Source organism: Diospyros lotus, chromosome 2 (assembly GCF_014633365.1).
Source record: "Diospyros lotus cultivar Yz01 chromosome 2, ASM1463336v1, whole genome shotgun sequence".
Lineage (NCBI taxonomy): Eukaryota > Viridiplantae > Streptophyta > Magnoliopsida > Ericales > Ebenaceae > Diospyros > Diospyros lotus.
The window spans coordinates 11,315,072-11,334,701 of record NC_068339.1 but is presented as its reverse complement, the minus strand read 5'-3'; the positions used below and the strand labels follow the sequence as shown (position 1 = coordinate 11,334,701).

Sequence of the window (19,630 nt, the reverse complement as noted above, 5' to 3'; positions counted from 1 at the left end):
TTAGGAGACTAAAGAGTGAATAAGTTGAAAACAATATCCAACCTTCAACACTTGAATGTTTCTTTTAACCAAGAATAAGGAAATCAAGTGAAGCATTTGAAAAAAAAAAAAAAAATCAATTGTGATGCTTTGCATTAATTTAAGAAAACTAATCCTCCTTCTCCTTGCTGTATTTATTTTGTTCATCATATAAAGTCAGATCTCAAGAAATAGTAAAGAAAGAATGAAAAGGGAGTCAAGAGATGTAAAATATCCCGTTCAAAATGGAGTATGTGGCTTATGGCAATGGCATTAAAGAAGATTATAGATAGATATATAGGAGTGGTCAAATGGAGTATGGGATGGCAGAGTTTACTTGTATCTTCTCTAAAACTTAATATTTTAAATTAAGTTTTAGAGAAGATACACAAACCCGCCTTATCTTTTTGTCTTGGATTAGAGATATTAGGAGAATTTTCGATCTCTACCCTAATTAGTAGCTAGCCCCAACAAATTCAATTAAAATTAATATCTTTATTATTTATAGACATTCACTTCATCATCGGCCGGGCTGATTGAGGTGAGCATGACAAGAGCAAGAAGAAACATAGAGTTGAAGTAGAAGGAAATTTCCTGCGCATATATAAAATATGTGACTTCTTTGATGACAAGGGATACAAGCCCATGTGTTAGCAACACATTTCCATCAATAATGAAAGACATTCCAAGACAATACTTAGGCAAAACACATGATTGGCATAATAACATCTTTTCTTGTGAAAACTAATCCCTTGTCTTATGTATTTATTAACTCGACAAAAAGCTCAATCACCCATTATTATGTTTACATCTTGTTTTTTTAGTAATTTTCTTGATACTCTTTTTGAACATTATTAAACTCAACTAGATAAGCCAAATTAAATTCCTCTTGAATTATTATTAATCCTTTACTTTATATATGCAACATGCTTGCCTTTTGATCCAAGAGAGAAGAAGATGTGGTGGCAAAAAGATATATATATATAGTACGGCTCTTAAGCAAAATTGGAACTCTTGCTTTTGATTGATTATTGGAGCATATTCTAGAGGGTGGGCTGCCATGTGATGGAGCACATGCCTTGTCATCCTAACTTCAATCTTCTTGTTTATCATTTGATTTGATTATGACATAGAATAGTGTAAAGCTTTTTAATTTGTTAATTACGTGGGATTTAGAATATATATATATATATATATATAAAAATACCCGTTTGGTTTATACAAATTTGATAAATTAAATCAATATTGAGTTTATTAAGTACACCATTATATCATATTTTGTATTTTAATTAATAATTATAAAAATAGAGGAATATAAGTCTGGTTAGTAACACTAAGATTATTTCTTAAGAATTAAAAAGTTACAATTATGTCATGTCATGTGAGATATTGTCCTTGACAACTTCCATTAATTAAAGAAAAATACACACGCATGAACAAAATCAAAATTGATTATCATCCCCTAAAATGAAGGTCCTTCCAGATCAGAGATGAAATCTCATCAAATTATAGGCTTTGACCGTTGCTAACTAGGGCATTGATGAAGATGCTGGAGTACTAATAGTAAAAGTTGTTCTCCCTTTTTTTGTAGGCTTGGTGGAAGATCATTTCAAATTTACCATTTTTTAACTTCCCTCTGCACTCTTATTGGTCCCAAGTCTTGTACAAGGGGGTGCACGAGTTTCCATCATGAAATGTTTTTGTCAAAGAAGACAGATTAGAACTATATATGAAAGCGCGATATCACAAAACAAGAAAATCTGTGCAATGAAGAGGCTCTTCTATTGAGTCTTATTTTTACGGAGTAAAAAGGGTAAATTAAAGGGGGCCACAGGCAGTGACAGTGTTGGCTTCTTTTAGAGCTCCCATTTGTGAGAATGACACGAGACACTTTTGGACGGTTGGTAATGTGAAAAGGAAGAAACAAGAAGATGACATAAATGAATTTGTTTTGGTGGGGATTGCTTCATCTCGACATCATCCAGTGCTCTCTTGGAATTGCATTATTATTGCATAGGGTACAAGAAACCCAACTGCTCCACATATTGTCTCATTCCAATGCCCATCTATATACATGGTTGATTGCAGATCAAACCCTCAACACACAGCTGCAGATTTTGGCTGCTCTTTCTGATCAATCATCATGCCAAATCACCTTCATGCATTTCTCTACTCAATCTTCACAATTTCCTTACTTTTTAACAAATTTACATTAATATTATTTCATGCTCCCAACAGAACCCATGCATACAAATTTATTCATACGTTTCAACTATTGTTTGTGAAATTAAGTACGTGGTTAACTTCTCTTGCAGATCAGATGTTAGGCATGTTTAGGGATGGATGCTTCATGCCAACTTACACTTATGTAAGATCGTGATGATGGTGAAAACTCACCTGGAGATAAATTGTGACACCTTTGATAATCAAGAATTAATTAACGACAAAACTTGCAAAGCTTAAGGTTGTCCTTGACCGAAAAGGTATCTCTAATAGTTAAGTTAGAGATTATGCCTTAGCATATGTAAAAAGAGAATTTATTGTGCTACCGGTGAATGTAACTACAAATCTCATTAATGGTTATTTGCCAATAGAGGGATCACCTTGGTTATGTGTGTCATTTGTTTAGTACATTAAACAAAACTTACTTCAGGTGTTAATCTTGTTCACTTGATGACACTCTTCTAATGGTGTCTTAGTTTTAGTCACATATCAGATTGTCATACAAACCTTATTCGTTAAATTAGATCAGTTTCAACTTATATCTGTAGTTGCTTAAATACAATAACAATAAATTTGTTTGTAGCGAGAGTGTATATTGATCGGAATCTATTTGCGAGTGACTTGAAAGAAAAAAAATTGGTTAGGGTATAGGTAACCCTTAGTGTGGGCCCTCCGATACTTAAATCAATATTTTGATTTGAGAGTAGAATACAGAGAAAGTAGAACTGTACTCAAGATAAAATTTTGAGCGTAGTTCAGCCGAATGAAGGTTCTTCTATTTATAGTGAGAAAGATATATAGTAAAAATGCCACATTTTTCGATGAGCATATCTGATGTCTTTCTAGATTTATTGACAAGTGCATTGGAGGTAGATTTGACCCTTTCTTTATAATCTCATGAGTAATATATGGAGATCAAGTCTCTAAGAGTTCATTGTTTGGAGAGAGACAGCTAGATCTAGGTGGCTTATAAGAGTCTATTGAATATAAATCTTCTTGTTGTTAAGTGATTTATGAAGTCCTCTCGAAAAGATCTCGATGACATTGAGAGAGGCTTCTAAGAGAGGTCACTCGATCCTTCGATTTGAGGCCACTCAAGCCTCTCGATCATAGTCTCTCAATCTTAATCTCTCCACTACTCTGGACGGGCCTGTGAGGCTCTTTCTTTGGGTTGGAGCTCATCTTTGGACATAACAATCTTGAGGGAAGAGGAGAAGAAGAAGAGATAAGCTAATTTATACAATAATTAGGGATCAAATTAAATCAACGCTTAAAGAGGTAACATAAACAACTTTGGGTTAGCATCTTCTCTTAAACCTATCCAAACTGAGTGCAGCTAGCCGTGACTTGTGAGTGTGTGGACAACTGTAATGAAAGCAATGAAGCAACCCTTGAATTAAGTAATTAATGCTGCCATGGCTGCTCCCTCTGAGCCACGAACCCAAGAGAATTAGACTGAATTGGATAAGAATATATATGTACACAAACAGAGGGCGTCAGTGTCTTTGCTGTCTGTTTGAGCCTAAACACCTTGAACAAGAGAGACGACAGCTTGCCCCCACAATACAGACGCGTTGCAGCTATCATCTATGAATGAGCTAGCCACAGTTCAAGGGAAAAGGGAAGACATGTATATTAAATATATTGAAGAAATTAAGATTGAAAAAGATGGGAGCTTCGTGCCCGCTCTGGATGATGCAGACTTGACCTGCTGTGTGTTGAAGTGAAAATGTGTTCCCCAAGCATTTTCTGCATACATATGGGACCTTTACCCATATGATTCATCATTGTCAATTACAGCAACACCACACTAAAAGTGTTTTATCTTTATTAATAGAATTCCCTACCAAGAGGTGTCTGTCTTTTCAATTATTTTTATACATGATAATTTTATTTCTTTTCAAAACTATAATGATTTATCGTGCGGGGAAATACAGCACGAATCATACTAGTTCAGTTGATTAAAATTTTATAAAATCGGAAAAGGTTTAAGAAAAAAAATAGGGCTAATTGCAATAAAAAATCGAACCTTATCACGTTTTTGCAATCTAATCTAAACGTTTCAATTTTTGTAATAGACTCTCGATTTGATTGATTAGTTATAATTTTATTCACAACCCAAATCTATTTTAAGAGGGGTGTCTTCCCGTTAACGTGTCACACCACCTAGCATTTTAAAACTTGTTGAGTGGGCCCCATTTTGACACATGTTGAAAAAAAATAAAAAATAAAATACTATTACTATGTTAAATATATATATATACATAGAAAGAAAGAAAGGCAATGACAAGTATCTGAAAGTTGGAGACAAATCTTGAAGGAGGAGGCGGCCAGTTAACCTCCTTCTTCGTCACCTCCTCCTTCCAGTTCAACCTCCATTGTAATCTCTAGCTTTTAGATCAGTCGTCATCATCGTTGTCGGCCATCCCTTGCCTATCCTTCTCTCTCTCTCTATATATATATATATTTAATATAGCAATAGTATTTTATTTTTTATTTTTTTTCCAACATGTGTTAACGTGGACCCACTCAAAAAATTTTAAAATATCAGATAATATGTCACATTAGCATGTGCACACCTATCTCAAATTGAATTCGGGTCGTGGATAAAATTACAACCAATTAATCAAATTGAAAGTCTATTGCAAAAATTGAAATGTTTAAATTATATTGTAAAAACGCCATAAGATTTAATTTTTTATTGCTATTAGTCCAAAAAAATAAATATTAAAATTATTTTTGATGAAATTGTTGTGCTAATTTTGAAGTTAACCATTTTTTTATATATTACACGCTATCATTCGTACCTTCGTCGAAGTCGCCTCAGGGTCATCACGAGAGAGGTAAATCAGGGATGTGCCTGAGTAACTAAATTTTTATTTTATTTTTTTAAATCTGTGTTCACTGACACTTATCAAAAACCACTCCCAGTATAATACAAATTTTGCTTTCCCCAAAAATTGATACATGTGGATCATTTCATTTTCCGCCTCAGTTTACTTAATCAAGCAACCCAGAGTCTTGGTTTACTTAACTATATCACTCAGGTCGACCTCGCTATTTAATTGGGACCACCTATAGTCTAGGTTTTAGACTAGCTAATTAGATCACTGTCAACCTCAATATTTTATTTGAGGCTAACTCGACTCAAGATACGATCGAAGACAAACCAATCTAATATGGGGTTGAACTATAATAAATAAAATCAATCATGATTAGGGGATTATTATTTCCTATATATATAATCTAGTGATTGAACCAAATTCTGATAAACTTGAGATTAACTTCTTCTAAACCTTAGGAAAACAATACGAGGGAATAATAAGCCTAATCTCCTTAAATCTGCGTAGGATAACTATTCCTAAATAATGACTAATAAAGAAACCCAATTTTAAGTAAAAGGGTTATCTTGAAACTATTATAAACGAAGGAGAATCTCTCATTCTTGACAAACATTCTCAATTATAATCTCTATTTATTACTATTATTGTTCCAGTACTACCTAGACATGGAGAAGATTAACTCAAGAGTTCAATATTTTTTTACTACCTAGCTAATACATGTCGTTCATAAATATATATATATATATATATATATATATTGGTGATGAATTCTTTTCATATAATTTTAAAACTAATTACCGACCAAAGTGACTTAATATTTTCAAACTTTTCACCATCACATCTGTTAAATAAAAGAGTAAGTAAATAAGATTTTGATAATAATAAAAATATTTTATTAGTCTCTTGCGAAGTAAAAGATATATTTTTCATGTCTATATATCTAAAAAGTTAACTAAAGTGAGGTAGAATGGTTTATTCTTGTTGTATGTCATTTAGGTAAATTGAAGTTATTTTTCGATCGATCGATCGAAGTTGGTCAAAATATTTGACCTTGTGTCTTAAGTCAACCTGGCCTTCAACTAAAGTTATGTAATTGGTTGTTGGACAACTTCAGTCTTCCAATGTTATGTCTTAGGTCGACCCGAAGTTTAACAGTCATTTCTGATTATACTTATTTTCTGAATCTCTTTTTGTTGCACGCCAAAGAGTATATTTTTCAAATATGTTTTTACCTTGTATCTCAAAATTATGGTCTGATTTCATACAAAAAGTAAAGTCTTTTTTTAAAAAAAGTATTTTGACTTCTCCTTTTTGCATATTCTTGTACCTAACTCTTAATTAGGAGCTTTTTATCTCAAAAAGTTTATGACTAATCTTGATTTCAGGTTATCTCTTCAGCTTTCTATATTATCTTCTTTGTGCAAAATATTTTACTATTGTGTTTGTTGTCTAAGATACCAATAGATGCTGGTTGGACACAGGTAAAGCTGGAGAAGCCGAAGAATTTTGAATTTCAAAATTGCTTATTTCATCTCTTTGTAACAACTAATTCTTTGGAGTTATGTATAAATATAAGATGAGTATGAAGAGTAAAGAATAGAGAACAAACTATTGATAGAACATTTAAATAAAGGTGAGAAAGTTAAGTGTTTGAAGTGTATTGACCGATAAAATTTTAAATCCTCAGTGACTTGTTTGAGAGTGTCCCTAGTTGTAAGTTTATTGTTTTATTCACTTATTGTGTGAGATGTTCATTTTGTTAATTGCGTGTTAGTAATTTTTGCTTAGGCAAGAGATTATATGTTGGTTCTAATTCTAATTAAACGACTTATAAATTACTAACCATGAGTACAGTGTTCTAGATAATGCAATTTTAGCCAATGAAACAGTACATCAATGTCCTTCTCTAAGCCATCTGCAGGAGCTTGACATGTTATATTTACCTAGGATTTTGTGAGTTTCGATCACTAAATGTCCTACATTATTATAAAAATATTAAGAAAAGGCGAAGGAAAGAAAACAAAACCCCTAATTAATATAGCAGTTTCAAGGCGTGGGACTTAGGTGAATATTAAAGTGAAAGTTATGAACGACCGGTGAAGTGAATAAATACATGCATGCATTCAAAATCATCTCCTTAGTAACAAAGTTTAGATTGATGATCTCCTTATGGTAGACCTATAGTGATTTGAATATGATAAATTAGAATTTATATAAGTAGATTATGGGTTTAATTCTTTATTCTGCCTAATGAGATAAAATTTTAACTTGTGATTTATCTTTTCTATCGAAATCAATAACATGAGAGGCCGAGAATCGTGTAAGGGCAATAATCCCAAATTTAGGTTGATGATGATAAAGTTTATTAAGGGCGCTTTCCTATGCTAAAAACACAAGCAATCTGCAACCTTACACATTGTTAATACTATATAGACATCCGTCAACACTTTCACATAATTAAACATAAGTAATGTTAATATAAGTTTCATTAATTCTTAATTCTAATATATTTTAAGTCTTTTACAAGTTCTACACTACGTTTCATAATAAGTACAAAGTGTTATATAAAATAGTTATTTTTGCATAATTATATGATTTTTTGTAGCTCCATTAATATTTTTTAAAATGTTAATTATCTCACCACTTGGTTGAAGTTTTATGCATAAAAATAAAAATAGCATTTTTTTATAAGTTATTGAAGGGTAATGTTGTATACACCATTTTACATATTAATATTAATTTTGATTAATTCTATCATAAATTATTCATTAGCTACTGTTGTAAATTGTTGTCACGATTAATTATTACTCATGTCTCCTCATAAAAAGAAAAGAAAAAAAAAAAAACTCATGTCTAGTGTTGGGCCTTGGGCGAGCCCGGCTGGTTTTGGGCCGAAGTGAATAATAAAGAAGAATAACTTAAATGCTAGCCCAAGCCGGGCCCGGCTCGTGGTCTGGCCTAATTTAAAGCCGGTTCACTAAAAATTAGAAAATTTTAATTCCACCAATGAAATTTATTCTGTAAAAAATATTTTTAAAGTGATTTTTTTAATTTAATATTAAAAATTAAATTTCATACGAAGCTTTTTTTTTTTTTTTTAAGAAAATAAGTACATTACATCCCTATGTTTTTATACCTTAACTTTATAAATATTAATTAAGTATATCATATAATACATTTACATATAAAATTTAAAGGGTTTAGAACTCAGCCTATCTCTTTTTATTGATTTACACAAACTAAGGCTGCATATATTACTCCCCCTTTGATTTCCAGTTCCTGTCTATCTTTTCATTATTTTGAAAACTGGTCAGGAAATGATGTTCATGGCTTTTTTTTTTTTTAAAGAAATTAAAAAATAAGATAATAAAAAAATATTTTTCATATTTTTAATTCTATTTTCATTTTCTTTTCTTGCATAAAACTCCTCGTTTAGGAGTCTGATAACTCTTATTAATTTTTTAAACATTATTGAAGAGTTGTTGATTATAACTGTCGATAAACTGACAAAATTATCTAAATCTAAGTAATTAACTTAACTGTAATAAAAAAATAAGAAAAGAATCAAAATAAGCAAATTAAAATTTTCAAACATGTTACTTGTCTTTTTCTTTGTTGTGAATGAAAAATGAAAAGTGAGCATAAAATTGAAGAAAAAAAATCCCAAACTGAAAACCGAAGTTCTTGTCAAACAAAGATATTAGAGGCTACAATACTCTTCCTTGTGGAATTTGATCCCATTTCTACTTGGATGGAATTGCGCAGCTTCCCAATCTGATTTACAAAGATTGTTGGGTCAGCTAAATAAAAGTCAACCTCGTCGACCAAATCTATCCATGACAAGATTGCCGGTGTCATTTGATTTGAATTAAATCAGTATGAACTGTGGAAGAATATTGTTACAGCATAGAAACACAGACACAGTGCATGTGTAAAAGGAAGAAATGGATAATCTGTAGGTCTTTGCAGTTTGTTAACACGATGGGTTAAAGAGTTTAATACAAATCAACACAACAAAATCAGGAAGAAGTAAAAATTTGGCCTCCGAGTTCTCTCTCTGTTAATCAGAAGATTAGATTAGAGAAGGTCCTCTGGGCAAGAACTCGTTCTCCCATTCTCTACGAGCCAGCATGCACGCGAACAACATCGAGTATTGGAGCTTGACATATTGGACATTTCCCAGTACTCCATTGCAGGTCCCGGGCACAACCGAAACACGCGCACATATGCCCGCATCTGAAGCACAGAAGAGCCAAATCAGGGGATTAGATGAGGTCTTTGGTGCTGGATGCCCAAAATTATTCATGATATGGACCATTGGAATATTCTCTATGGCAATTAATTTTACCTGTAAAGAATAGAATCAACTTGCATTTCACGGCAAAAGCGGCATCTGCTCTTCCTTGAAGCCCCGTTCATGAATGGTTTTTTCCTCCCACCATGTGCTGTAGCCACATAAAGATGGCTTCTGTTAAATGCAATCATATACAAAGAAAACAATTGGACAGATATATATGCAGTATTTTTTAACTAGTTTTCTTGCATCTAAAAATAATTAATGGACTCATTTGAGAAGGATGGCAGAATTTTGAATGATTTTAGCTTTGATATATACTCGTGGTTTTGTTTATGAACAACTTGTGATTCCAAGTGTTTGGGAATACGCAAATGTAACTCCAGCGAACGCACCTGAGCGTTTCACTGCAGCCGCAACTTCCTGCTTAACAGAGTTTTGCAATTTCTCCTGGATGTTCAAGCAGTTGTTCATCAATGTTTTTCGTAGCTCCGAGATCTCTTGATGAAGTAGCTCTATGTGAGCTCTCAAATCATATACAAGTTCCATTTCCTGTTGGACCCATAAAAGATTATTTTGGAACAGTAAGTAAAGAACTTGTCATGGAAATCTACTCAATGTGATACGAATTTTGTTTGGAAAAGGAAAAGGGAAAGGAAAAGGAAAAACAAGAAAGAGAAAAGAAAATATCATAGAAAGGAGGAACACTAACAATTCTAGCATGTTTAGTAGATGAATTGCAGGATTGAGTCCCTCCAATGGGCGACTGAGATGATGGAGGTGGAGGTTGGTGCGACAATGACGATCCTTCTTGATCAGAATCATTGCTGACTTCATTATCATCTACTTCACCATATTGGTACTCAACTACGCTCTCAGTTGCTTCTTCCTCCTCCTCCTCTTCTTCAATCTGTTCTTGAGGTTCTTCTTCTTCTTGGCGATGGCTCATTTTATGTGTTTGCCTCTGTACATGAGACATCATGAGTTGTTCTAGCCTATTGTGCGTACAATCCTGTTCTTCCTCCTCTTCGTGCTGATTGTGGGTGGTTGGTAGTCTTTGTGCGCGAGATATCATCAATTGGTCCATTGTCTCCCTTAAACTACTACAAAGAAATGTCGACACACTTCTCCTGAAAATGTAAATCAGAAGGAGTCGGTGAGTTCTGAGGATGCCATCTGGCTGAGAACCTCAGAAGTGTAGAACAGAAAGATGCTCTGAACTGTGATAAAACGGCTACAAACCACCGAAAATGGAAGAATATGGAAATTTAAACTAGATCAGTAGCTGGTTTACCATTCAAGGAGTTGCTGTATCTCTTTTTTATCCATGAAAGGGTCAAGCATTTCCTGGTACCTAACTTGCCTGAGAGTTTCCCAGTCACTCCTTGGCCGAGAAACGTCACTCATCCAATCATGATTTGTTCCTAGGACAGGATGGCTATCGGCCTCTTGTTCATCCAGCTCGCCCTCATTTGCCCACTCCTGATCGGCTTCCATTAGCTGCAACAGCTTATTATCCTCTAGTTCTTCCCAATAACTCCGGGGATGAAAAAACTCATTTTCAGATTCCTGAAATGATGTTTTGTTGGCCTCTTGTTCTTCCACAATCTCATTCTCTTCGCTGCCATTTGAGGATTCCACATTTTTCTCAATCTCTTTGCTGCCATTTGATGATTCCACATTCTTATTCTCTTCACCACCATTTGAGGATGTACATCTGTATGCAGATTCGTAATTGCTGAGACTATCGGGGGTTTCTTGCTGTGCTTTTGGTGAAGTAGGACTAATTTCATCGTGGACATCTCCATTTGTATCTGATAACGAATTTGGAATCGGCAATGTATTTTGCTGCTTGGTGGTGCTGACTTCTCGAAGGCAAGTCTCCTCTCCAATTCGGTTGGAGGTATAAGAACTTTTGACAACTGAAGCTTTGTCTTCCACAACTCCTTGCGAGGTTCTTGAGTTAACTGCATCATTCTCCTTCCCTACGTCGAACTTCTCCCTGAATCCAATAGGAACATCGCATCAATGAAAAAGCAAAACGAATTGAGCTTGGCGAGAACAAAAAGTTCTTCCTAAATTTTGGTTTAAGAACCCCAATGATTCATAGATTCTATCCAACAAGAATAGAGCAAAGAATCTCAGTCAATCCAACAAATCCTTCAAGTGAAATAAAAAAGATTGATATCAACAATTGTTTCGATGAAAATCATCAGGTATAAACTGTAAGGTTTTTAACCTTAGAAGCAATACTGCAGAGCAGCCCTGTGTGGGTTGGCTTGATTCAGCCGGCATGGAATGAGAATGCTGTTGATCTCTTGCTGCAGCTTCATTCTGGCTACATTGCCAGAGCTTACCTGCTGTTGAAGATGAATTCTGCGCGGCCTCAACTGCCGCTTCGTGACCTAAATTATGTTGATCCGAAACAGCTGCCGCTTCATTATGTGAATGTTTTTGATCCCTAATTGCAGGCGAATGCGAATCCAGAGCTGCTCCTGCTTCAGAACGCGAATGCCTTTGGACTCCAACCGGCATCAATCGCGAATGTTGCTGATATCCGGCCGCCGCTCCGAGCAGGAATCTGAGGCGCAGCATTGCCTGCGTTCAAAAACAAAAACCCTAGGTATTTCTTTCTTTCTTCTTTTGCTGATTAAACGATAGGTAAATATTTCTTCATGAACATGTCAGGATAAAAAAATTAGAAATACAACCTGAATGCGGCCTTTGTGTGAGAATTTCGACACTGCTTGGCGCTCCAACAAGGTGTCAAGCTCTCGGTTCCTATCGCGCTCGAATTGCATGAGCAAACTGGTATACGCTTGGCGGCCTCTGATCCGAGGAGGGCTAACTGAGAATTGGGGGAAATCATTGAGAACAGGAGTTTGTTCATGATCAGTACTTTGGATCTGATTCTCTGATGTCAGCCTCCGAATGACATCCGCGACTCTTGGCCTTTCGGTCTCTTTAGGATTATCCCCAGCCGGCGCCAAAACAAAATTCGTCGTCGCAATGGGGACAGGGGCGCTGGACGTGGAAACAGGGGAGGAGGAGGAATTTGGGCAGGTTTTGGCTGTGGATTGATTCTGACGAGAGTCAGTGAACTGCTTTCGAATGACATCCGCTACTCTTGGCCTTTCCGTTTCGTTAGGATTATCGCCGGCCGGCGCCAAAACAGAATTCGCCGTGGAGATGGGGACAGGTGCGGTCGGTGTGGGAACAGGGGAGGAGGAGGAATTTGGGCATGTTTTGTCTGCGGTCGCGGTGGGAACAGGGGTGGAGGAGGAATTTGGGCAGGTTTTGTTTGCGGTCGCCGTGAACTGCTTCCATCTCTGGACAAGGGAAGAAACGCTGCCGAGATTCGGAGTTTCCTCCGAGTCATCGGATTGAGGCGGGAAATTCTCGACCTGTCTATGCTTCTGGCTGTGTTTGGGCGGCGATAACGATGAAATGCAGGGCCTGTACTGGAGGTGCGTTCGTACCAAAGCTTTGAGGCTCTTCTGGAACGCCGTTTGGACGGTGGTTTGTTTGAGGCTCCGTTGGTCCCCCCGGTTTCGATCCCTCAGAACGGAACCGAAGGGCGAGGAGGAGGCGATTTCCACCTGAGAAGACGCCATTGTTGGTATGTAAATGGGAATTGAATTGAATGCCTTACTGATCAGCAAAACATTGTGAAGGGGAAGGAATTATTCATTTGCAGAAAGTGGCCGGAGAAATTGAAGAACAGGGAACGCATTCCAAATTCAACCCAGTCCAAGCATTCATGAATCATCGTCGTCTACCCAAATTCCTCTCTCTCCCTCTCTGTGAATCTCTCTTTCGGCTTCTGCCTCGACGGAATTTGGAAGAGGGTCCGAAGTTTTTGGGTTGAAAATAAACAAGAAGACGAATCAGAGGAGGAGGGCGTTGTTTTATTGGGTTTTTGAAGACTTGCCGATGACGTATGGTCTGCCTTTCTTCCTATATTTAGAGCTCTGCTATACAAAGAGAAGGTACAATTTTCAACTCACAAAAAATGGAGAATGATATTGGTGAAATAACTGTGACATGTACCTGATGTACCTACAAATTCGGTTCGTAGATAGACGACAGAAAGAAACAGAGGGAAAGAAAGACAAAACAGTCGTGTTATGGTGGAAGGCGTGTGGCTAAAATTGGAGGGGAATGTGGGGGCAAATGACAGTTCAAATGAAAAATATTACAGATTCTGATCGAAGTAATATCTTAGAGACGATGGATGTGCAGAGTACAGAGGTGGTGGTGGAGGAAGAGGACTGTATCTGTGTGTGTTGAGTGTGAGAGAGAGACGTTAGGATTTGGACCGTTGGGAATGTAGGGCCAATATTGATTATCACACATGTTAAGTTTAGCGGTAAAGCCAACCAATTATGATGTCCCCTCTTCAAGTGATATGGAAATGAAGTTTACGGATTCTATTGGATTCTTCCAAATTCTGTTAAATGTTAGTATTTGATTGGTTAGATTTAATATTTAATATTAATATTTACTCTTTAATATTTAGTAAGTCAATTAAAATTTGACGCATTACATGAATTTAGAACTCACTGAGTTCTCAATCACTATCCCATAAAAAGATAGGGGGCATTTGTCCATTTACATGAGAAGTCAATGGCAGATTAGTTGGGACTAGAACTTAAAAAACCCTCTGTTAACTGATTGCTTAATAGTTGAAGATTAGGGGAGTACTTCTATTAAACGAAGTGAACTTATAAATTCAAGTTGTTTAGTTTTCTTCTAGAATTACAATTATCCAATACACCCTTTTCATTTATCCAAGTCTGAAATCAGGTGTGATGAAGAAAGTATTTTTAATCTAAACACTAAGAAGTTCACACAATTGAGATTATGATCTTTTTATAGTTGGAGAGAAGTGTTGCAGAATGGTAAGTGGAGGGGTGGCATTTTGATTAGGGGTGGGAAAAACCCCAATAGCCACCCACATCGAAACGCACTGTGCAGTTTTTTAAGGGAACGGTTTGGTATGATTTGAAAAATTCTCAAATCGTGCATTTTGTAAATTTTTCAGTTCGATTAAAATTAAACCGGCCAAATAGTGTATTAATAAAAAAATAAAAAATATATAAAAATTAAAAAATTAAAAATATATGCTTGTTTGATTATGAATTATGTTGTAGATTTTTGTGTTATTTTTATGTTATAGACATGTGATTATATTGTAAATTTTGAAGTTTTAAGTTTACATTTTTTATTAGATTTTAACTTATTTTACTTTTCAACTCTAAGATATTGTAAGAATTTAAAAATTATGATTTTATGCATTAATTTTATTATTTTAATTAAAATTTTACAAGACAGTAAAGGAAACATCATACCACAGAAATCGCACCAGATTGCACCACAAAATGGGGTGCAGTTTCTACGCACCAAATTAGATCGCATGAATTTTGCACTGTGGTCTGGTGTGATTTCTGCACACCAAATCAGACCGCATGATCTGGTTTAATGCGAAACCATACATATAATTTAGCGTATTAAATGTCCCTAAACTGCTGATACCACACCATGTCCACCCCTAATTTTGATGGGGGTAATAATACTATGTTCAAGTGCTGGAGTAGCAAGAATGTTAAGGCACGCCCAAAAGCTCATAGTAAATAGGTGGATTGCTTCTGCTGTCTTTCTCTTGTTCACATTACATGCACAATCTTCTTCAACTTACACAAATGGATCTGGTGTCTTCTCTGGGTACGACATCCTATCATTGAATATATGCAGGAGGAGATTGCAGACTTGCCGGGAAGTCGGCCTCTCTGCCGGAGCAGTTTTCGTGCACTGCAGAGCTGCTTCAAGGACCTGGAAAGCAGCAGACTCTTCGTTGGGCAACATCGGCATCAAGACGGGATCTATCAGCTCTTCGCGGCCCAGTCCCTGCATTTCGATATGTGTCTCCACCCATCTTACCATGTCCATGTCCACACCAAAGCTCCCATCTGTCGGCATTCTTCCACTCACCATCTCCATCAACACAATCCCCATGCTGTAGACATCACTCTTCTCTGTTGCCTTCAGAGAATAGGCATACTCTGAAAACAGAGCAAAACATCAGTTAGAATAGAAAAATCATGGTCATGGTAGTGCCAAAGGAAATAAGATGGTAGTGCCGAAGGAAATAAGTACCAATTCAAAAGAGAGATTAGTTTCATTACCGGGAGCAATATAACCATAAGACCCTGCAAACAATGAGTTTGATTCGGTATTTACGGAATCAAAATTGTCGGTGAGTTCTTTTGCTAATCCAAAATCCCCCAAATGGGCCTCCATATTGGCGTCCAGCAAGATGTTGCTCGATTTAATGTCCCTGTGAATGATCTTGGGCACACAATCATGGTGGAGATACTCCACTCCCTGCACAAGCCCCATTGCTATTCTTAGTCTTGCTTCCCAGTCGAGGGTCTTCCTCTTTTTGGCATCCACTGGCTGCCGGTGGAGCCAATCCCACACACTGCCATTCTCCATGTAATCATATATCAGCAGATTCGAAGCTCCACCTCTGTTGCTGCAGTATCCCAGTAGCTTCATCAGATGTCGGTGCCTTATCCTCCCTAGCGTCTTGACTTCTCTTGCAAAGCTTTTGTCCAGTAGCAGATCGTCTTTCCTTGGTATCTTCTTCACTGCAACTGTTCTTCCGTTTAGAAACTCAGCTTTGTATACAGTTCCAGATCCACCCGACCCAATTATGAAGTCATCACTTAGGTTGTTCGTTGCCTCCATAATGTCTTCCCATTTGATGTCTCTCTTGAGAGAACCATTTCGAAAGAGTAACCTTTTCTGAGGTTGGGACGAACTGGATGAGTAAGCAGAGCTCGTTTCATTGGCCTTCCTATAGGATTCTCGCTTGTTTTTAAAGAACAGTGCAACTGCAACTATCAATAGAATAATTGCAGTTATGGTTGAAACAGCTGAAATTACGATGACAGATGATTCGCTGAGGTTGGACTGTTGGATGCCATACTTGGTGTTTTTGCAGCGATCAAGAGGGCCTCCACAGAGCTCTACGTTTCCTGCAAATGCCTCAGCTGGCCAGTCTGAGAATTTCTTATCCAGTTTTCCATGGAGATTGTTGTAGGAGAGGTTGAGGTTGCTCAGGCTGCTCATATCACTGACTGCTGGAGGCACTTCCCCCTCTAGCTGATTGTGAGATAGATCAAGTGCTTCCAGTTTCGACAGAGTTGCAAGAGGAGGGGGGATTTGGCCGGTAAGATTGTTGTAACTGAGATCCAGAATGCTCTGAAGATTCTGGAGCTGCCCAAGCTCAACCGGTATTACACTGCTAAAACAGTTCCTCGAGAGTTGAAGTTCATAAAGCTTGCTTAACCTGCCTATTGCTGGAGGAATGGTTCCAGAGAACTTGTTCTGGTTGAGATTGAGCACATTGAGGGATGCAAGTTTACCAATTTCAGGAGGCAGAGCTCCATTCAGCGAATTCCCATCAAGAGAAAGCACCAGAAGATTGGTGCAATTGAATAATTCAGGGGGAAGAGGACCGGCAAATTGATTGTAGGAGAGCTTCAGCTCACCCAACTGAGGCAAACCTCCCAACCACGGTGGCACCGGCCCGGAAAGAAAATTGTTGTTCAGATCAAGGTGGGTCAGTTTCTTGCACAAAGAAAGCGCACTAGGTATTGGTCCAGCAAGTGAATTGTGCGATAAATCTAACAGAGATAGTGCCTGAATTTCTCCCAGGGTCCATGGTATTTTCCCGGAAAAGTTGTTGCTTCCTAACCTTAACCTCTCGAGGGAATGTGAATAGCCCAGCTGGGGAGGAATTCCATGATCAAAAGCATTATTTGTGACATCAAATGAAAGAAAAGAACGAGATCTACACAGTGGAACTATGCTGCCATTCAATCTATTGTTGGAGAGATTTATTCTTGTCAGGTTAGCAACTTTGGCAAGTTCAACAGGGAGATTACCTTCCAAAGAATTGTTATAAAGCATAAGCTGTTCCAGAGCCTGGAGGTTACCAAATGTTGCCGGGATCCCTCCAGAGAGATGATTATCCGCCAAGTCCAATACAGTTAGCCGCTGGCAGTTGCCCAATGTCGCCGGTACTTCCCCGGAGAGATCATTCTGTCTCAGATGAAGAAAATTCAGTTCCTTTAGTCTCCCAATGGTGATTGGAATTCCTCCTGCGAAATGATTGCCATAGAAATCTATCATCTGCAAGCTCGAGCAGTTCCCAATCTCCACTGGGATCTCTCCTGATAATTGGTTTTCATAGAGATACAAAATCTCAAGCTTCCCAAGCATTCCAATTTCTCTTGGCAACTCTCCTCTCAAGTTGTTATGGTACAGCGCCAGTGTTCTCAGATTGCTGAGGTTTCCTATAAAGGGAGAGATCGGACCAGCCAAGGTATTGTTATGGAGAAGAAGATCAGTCAATTCAACTAGCTGATAGAGCTCCACTGGTATTGATCCATTGAATGTGTTGTTGGACAAGTCGAGCTGTAAAAGTGAGCTGCAGTCTCTCAATTCTACCGGAATTTTCCCGGAAAGTTGATTCTCGGATAAAACCAAGTGCTGCAAACTGGTTGCGTTTGAACATAACTTTCTTGGTATGGCGCCAGAAAGATTGTTGCTTGATAAAACAAGGTAAACAAGCTGACCCATGTTGCCCAACTCCTCCGGAATTTCACCAGTCAGCTTGTTTGATGACAGATCAAGATTCTGAAGATTACCCAACTTTGCCAATGACTTTCGAACTGGACCTTCCAGAAAATTCCCCACAAAATTCAGATAAACGAGTTGACTCAGTTCACCAAGCTCGGCTGGAATCTCGCCGGAGAGAGAGTTGTTGGCGAGATTCAGGAGCTGGAGATTCCTGAGCCGCCCCAGAGCCGCCGGTATGGAGCCGTTTAGATTGTTGGCTGAAACAGTGAACACAACAAGGCTTGAACAGTTGCCGAGGTCGGAAGGAATGGCACCGCAGAGTTGGTTTTGCTGCAAAACCAAGTTCTCAAGTTGGCGGAGCCGGCCGAGCTCGGCCGGTATTGGGCCGTTGAGATTGCAGGAGGCCAAACCAAGAGTGACCAGATTGACGAGGCCGCCGAAGGACGCCGGAACTGGCCCGGTGAGGTCATTGTCACCAATGCGGAGGACTTGGAGGCTGGCAAGAGAGCCGAGCTCGTCCGGAATGTGGGCGGAGAGTTGGTTGGAAAAGAGAAGCAAGGACAACAAAGAAGAGAGCTTAGAGAGAGTAGGTGGGATGGGGCCGGATAGTTGATTAGAGGAAAGGTCAAGGTGGAGCAGGTGGCTCAGCCGGCCGATCGCCGGCGAGATTGCTCCACCGAGGGCGGAACCGGAGAGGTTGAGCGCCACCACCCGGTCGCCGCCGCCGCAGGAAACACCTTTCCACGAACAGAAACTTGGGTTATCCGAAGTCCAGTCTTTCAACACATTCAGTGGGTCCTCCACAAAGGACTCTTTCACTTCCAACAGGAGTTTGAAATCTGACGATGAGTCCATGTCCAAGCACAGGACAAACCGCCATGAAAGTCCAATCAAGAAAGCTACAAGAACTGATAAAACAGGCTTCGCCATGGCCATTCCTTCACCTGGAACAAGAAGAAAAAACATCAAGAAAGAGGGAAAGAAGCTCAAAGCCCATGATTAGGACCCTTTCTTGTCTTCTTCTTCTGGCGATGTTTTTGCATGTAAAGGAACAAGGATGATCAGCTCTGGTATTTGAAGGCGATTTTTGCTTTGTTGCTGCTTCTTGGGCGGCGAGAAGACGCGTGGAAAGAGCCAGTGCATGATCCTAGTGAATTAAAAGTGAGGCTGGGCTGGGAAATTTTGGCAAGTGCGGAGCTTTTAACGAGGCCTTGGAATGGGTGGTTTCATTTTCAAGAGATAAGAGAGCTATGGCTACTGTGTCAGCTAATCAGAACCAGCTGGTATTAAAGGCCACCGAACTACTCCTCCATTCACACAGAGAGAGGAGATTGTTAAATGCAGAGACATGAATAGTATGAATTGGATTACAGAGAGTCAATGAGACCATGAACAAGACAGAGGTCAAAGAAGGCTAAAAGAAGACCAATAATAATGTAACATATATAGTATATTGAATATATTCCATAATTTTAGTTTGTAAAATTCTCATATTTTTATTTATATTAGGATTAGATAATAAACATAAAGTCTCATACAAATTAAGGAATGGATGTTTCGTGAGTCAACAACAAAAGTTATTGAAGTTTAATAACTAATGATG

General features: G+C 37.9%; 2 protein-coding genes across 2 annotated transcripts; both read right to left on the bottom strand.

Annotated features, from left to right (window-relative positions):
* Window positions 1-8,930: 8,930 nt before the first annotated feature.
* LOC127793922 (uncharacterized) lies at window positions 8,931-13,685 on the bottom strand. The gene is made up of 7 exons (XM_052324716.1): window positions 12,090-13,685; window positions 11,618-11,976; window positions 10,673-11,380; window positions 10,091-10,508; window positions 9,774-9,930; window positions 9,433-9,529; window positions 8,931-9,320 (listed from the first exon to the last, which is right to left on the bottom strand). Exons 1-7 carry the CDS (start codon window positions 12,990-12,992, stop codon window positions 9,203-9,205), a joined length of 2,760 nt encoding a protein of 919 aa, XP_052180676.1. The 5' UTR covers window positions 12,993-13,685; the 3' UTR covers window positions 8,931-9,202.
* A 1,000-nt stretch (window positions 13,686-14,685) lies between these two features.
* On the bottom strand, window positions 14,686-19,420 carry LOC127795853 (LRR receptor-like serine/threonine-protein kinase GSO1). The gene is made up of 2 exons (XM_052327781.1): window positions 15,564-19,420; window positions 14,686-15,440 (listed from the first exon to the last, which is right to left on the bottom strand). The coding sequence occupies exons 1-2, from the start codon at window positions 18,991-18,993 to the stop codon at window positions 15,073-15,075; spliced, it is 3,798 nt and encodes a 1,265-aa protein (XP_052183741.1). The 5' UTR covers window positions 18,994-19,420; the 3' UTR covers window positions 14,686-15,072.
* Window positions 19,421-19,630: the final 210 nt, after the last annotated feature.

Coding starts and splice junctions, on each gene's coding strand:
- LOC127795853 (XM_052327781.1), bottom strand. CDS start 18,993: ATGTTTTTTCTTCTTGTTCCAGGTGAAGGAATGGCCATGGCGAAGCCT. Junction 15,441..15,563: donor TTATGGTTATATTGCTCCCG/GTAATGAAACTA, acceptor CTCTGTTTTCAG/AGTATGCCTATTCTCTGAAG.
- LOC127793922 (XM_052324716.1), bottom strand. CDS start 12,992: ATGGCGTCTTCTCAGGTGGAAATCGCCTCCTCCTCGCCCTTCGGTTCC. Junction 11,381..11,617: donor TCTGCAGTATTGCTTCTAAG/GTTAAAAACCTT, acceptor TATTGGATTCAG/GGAGAAGTTCGACGTAGGGA. Junction 9,530..9,773: donor GGCTGCAGTGAAACGCTCAG/GTGCGTTCGCTG, acceptor ATGTGGCTACAG/CACATGGTGGGAGGAAAAAA.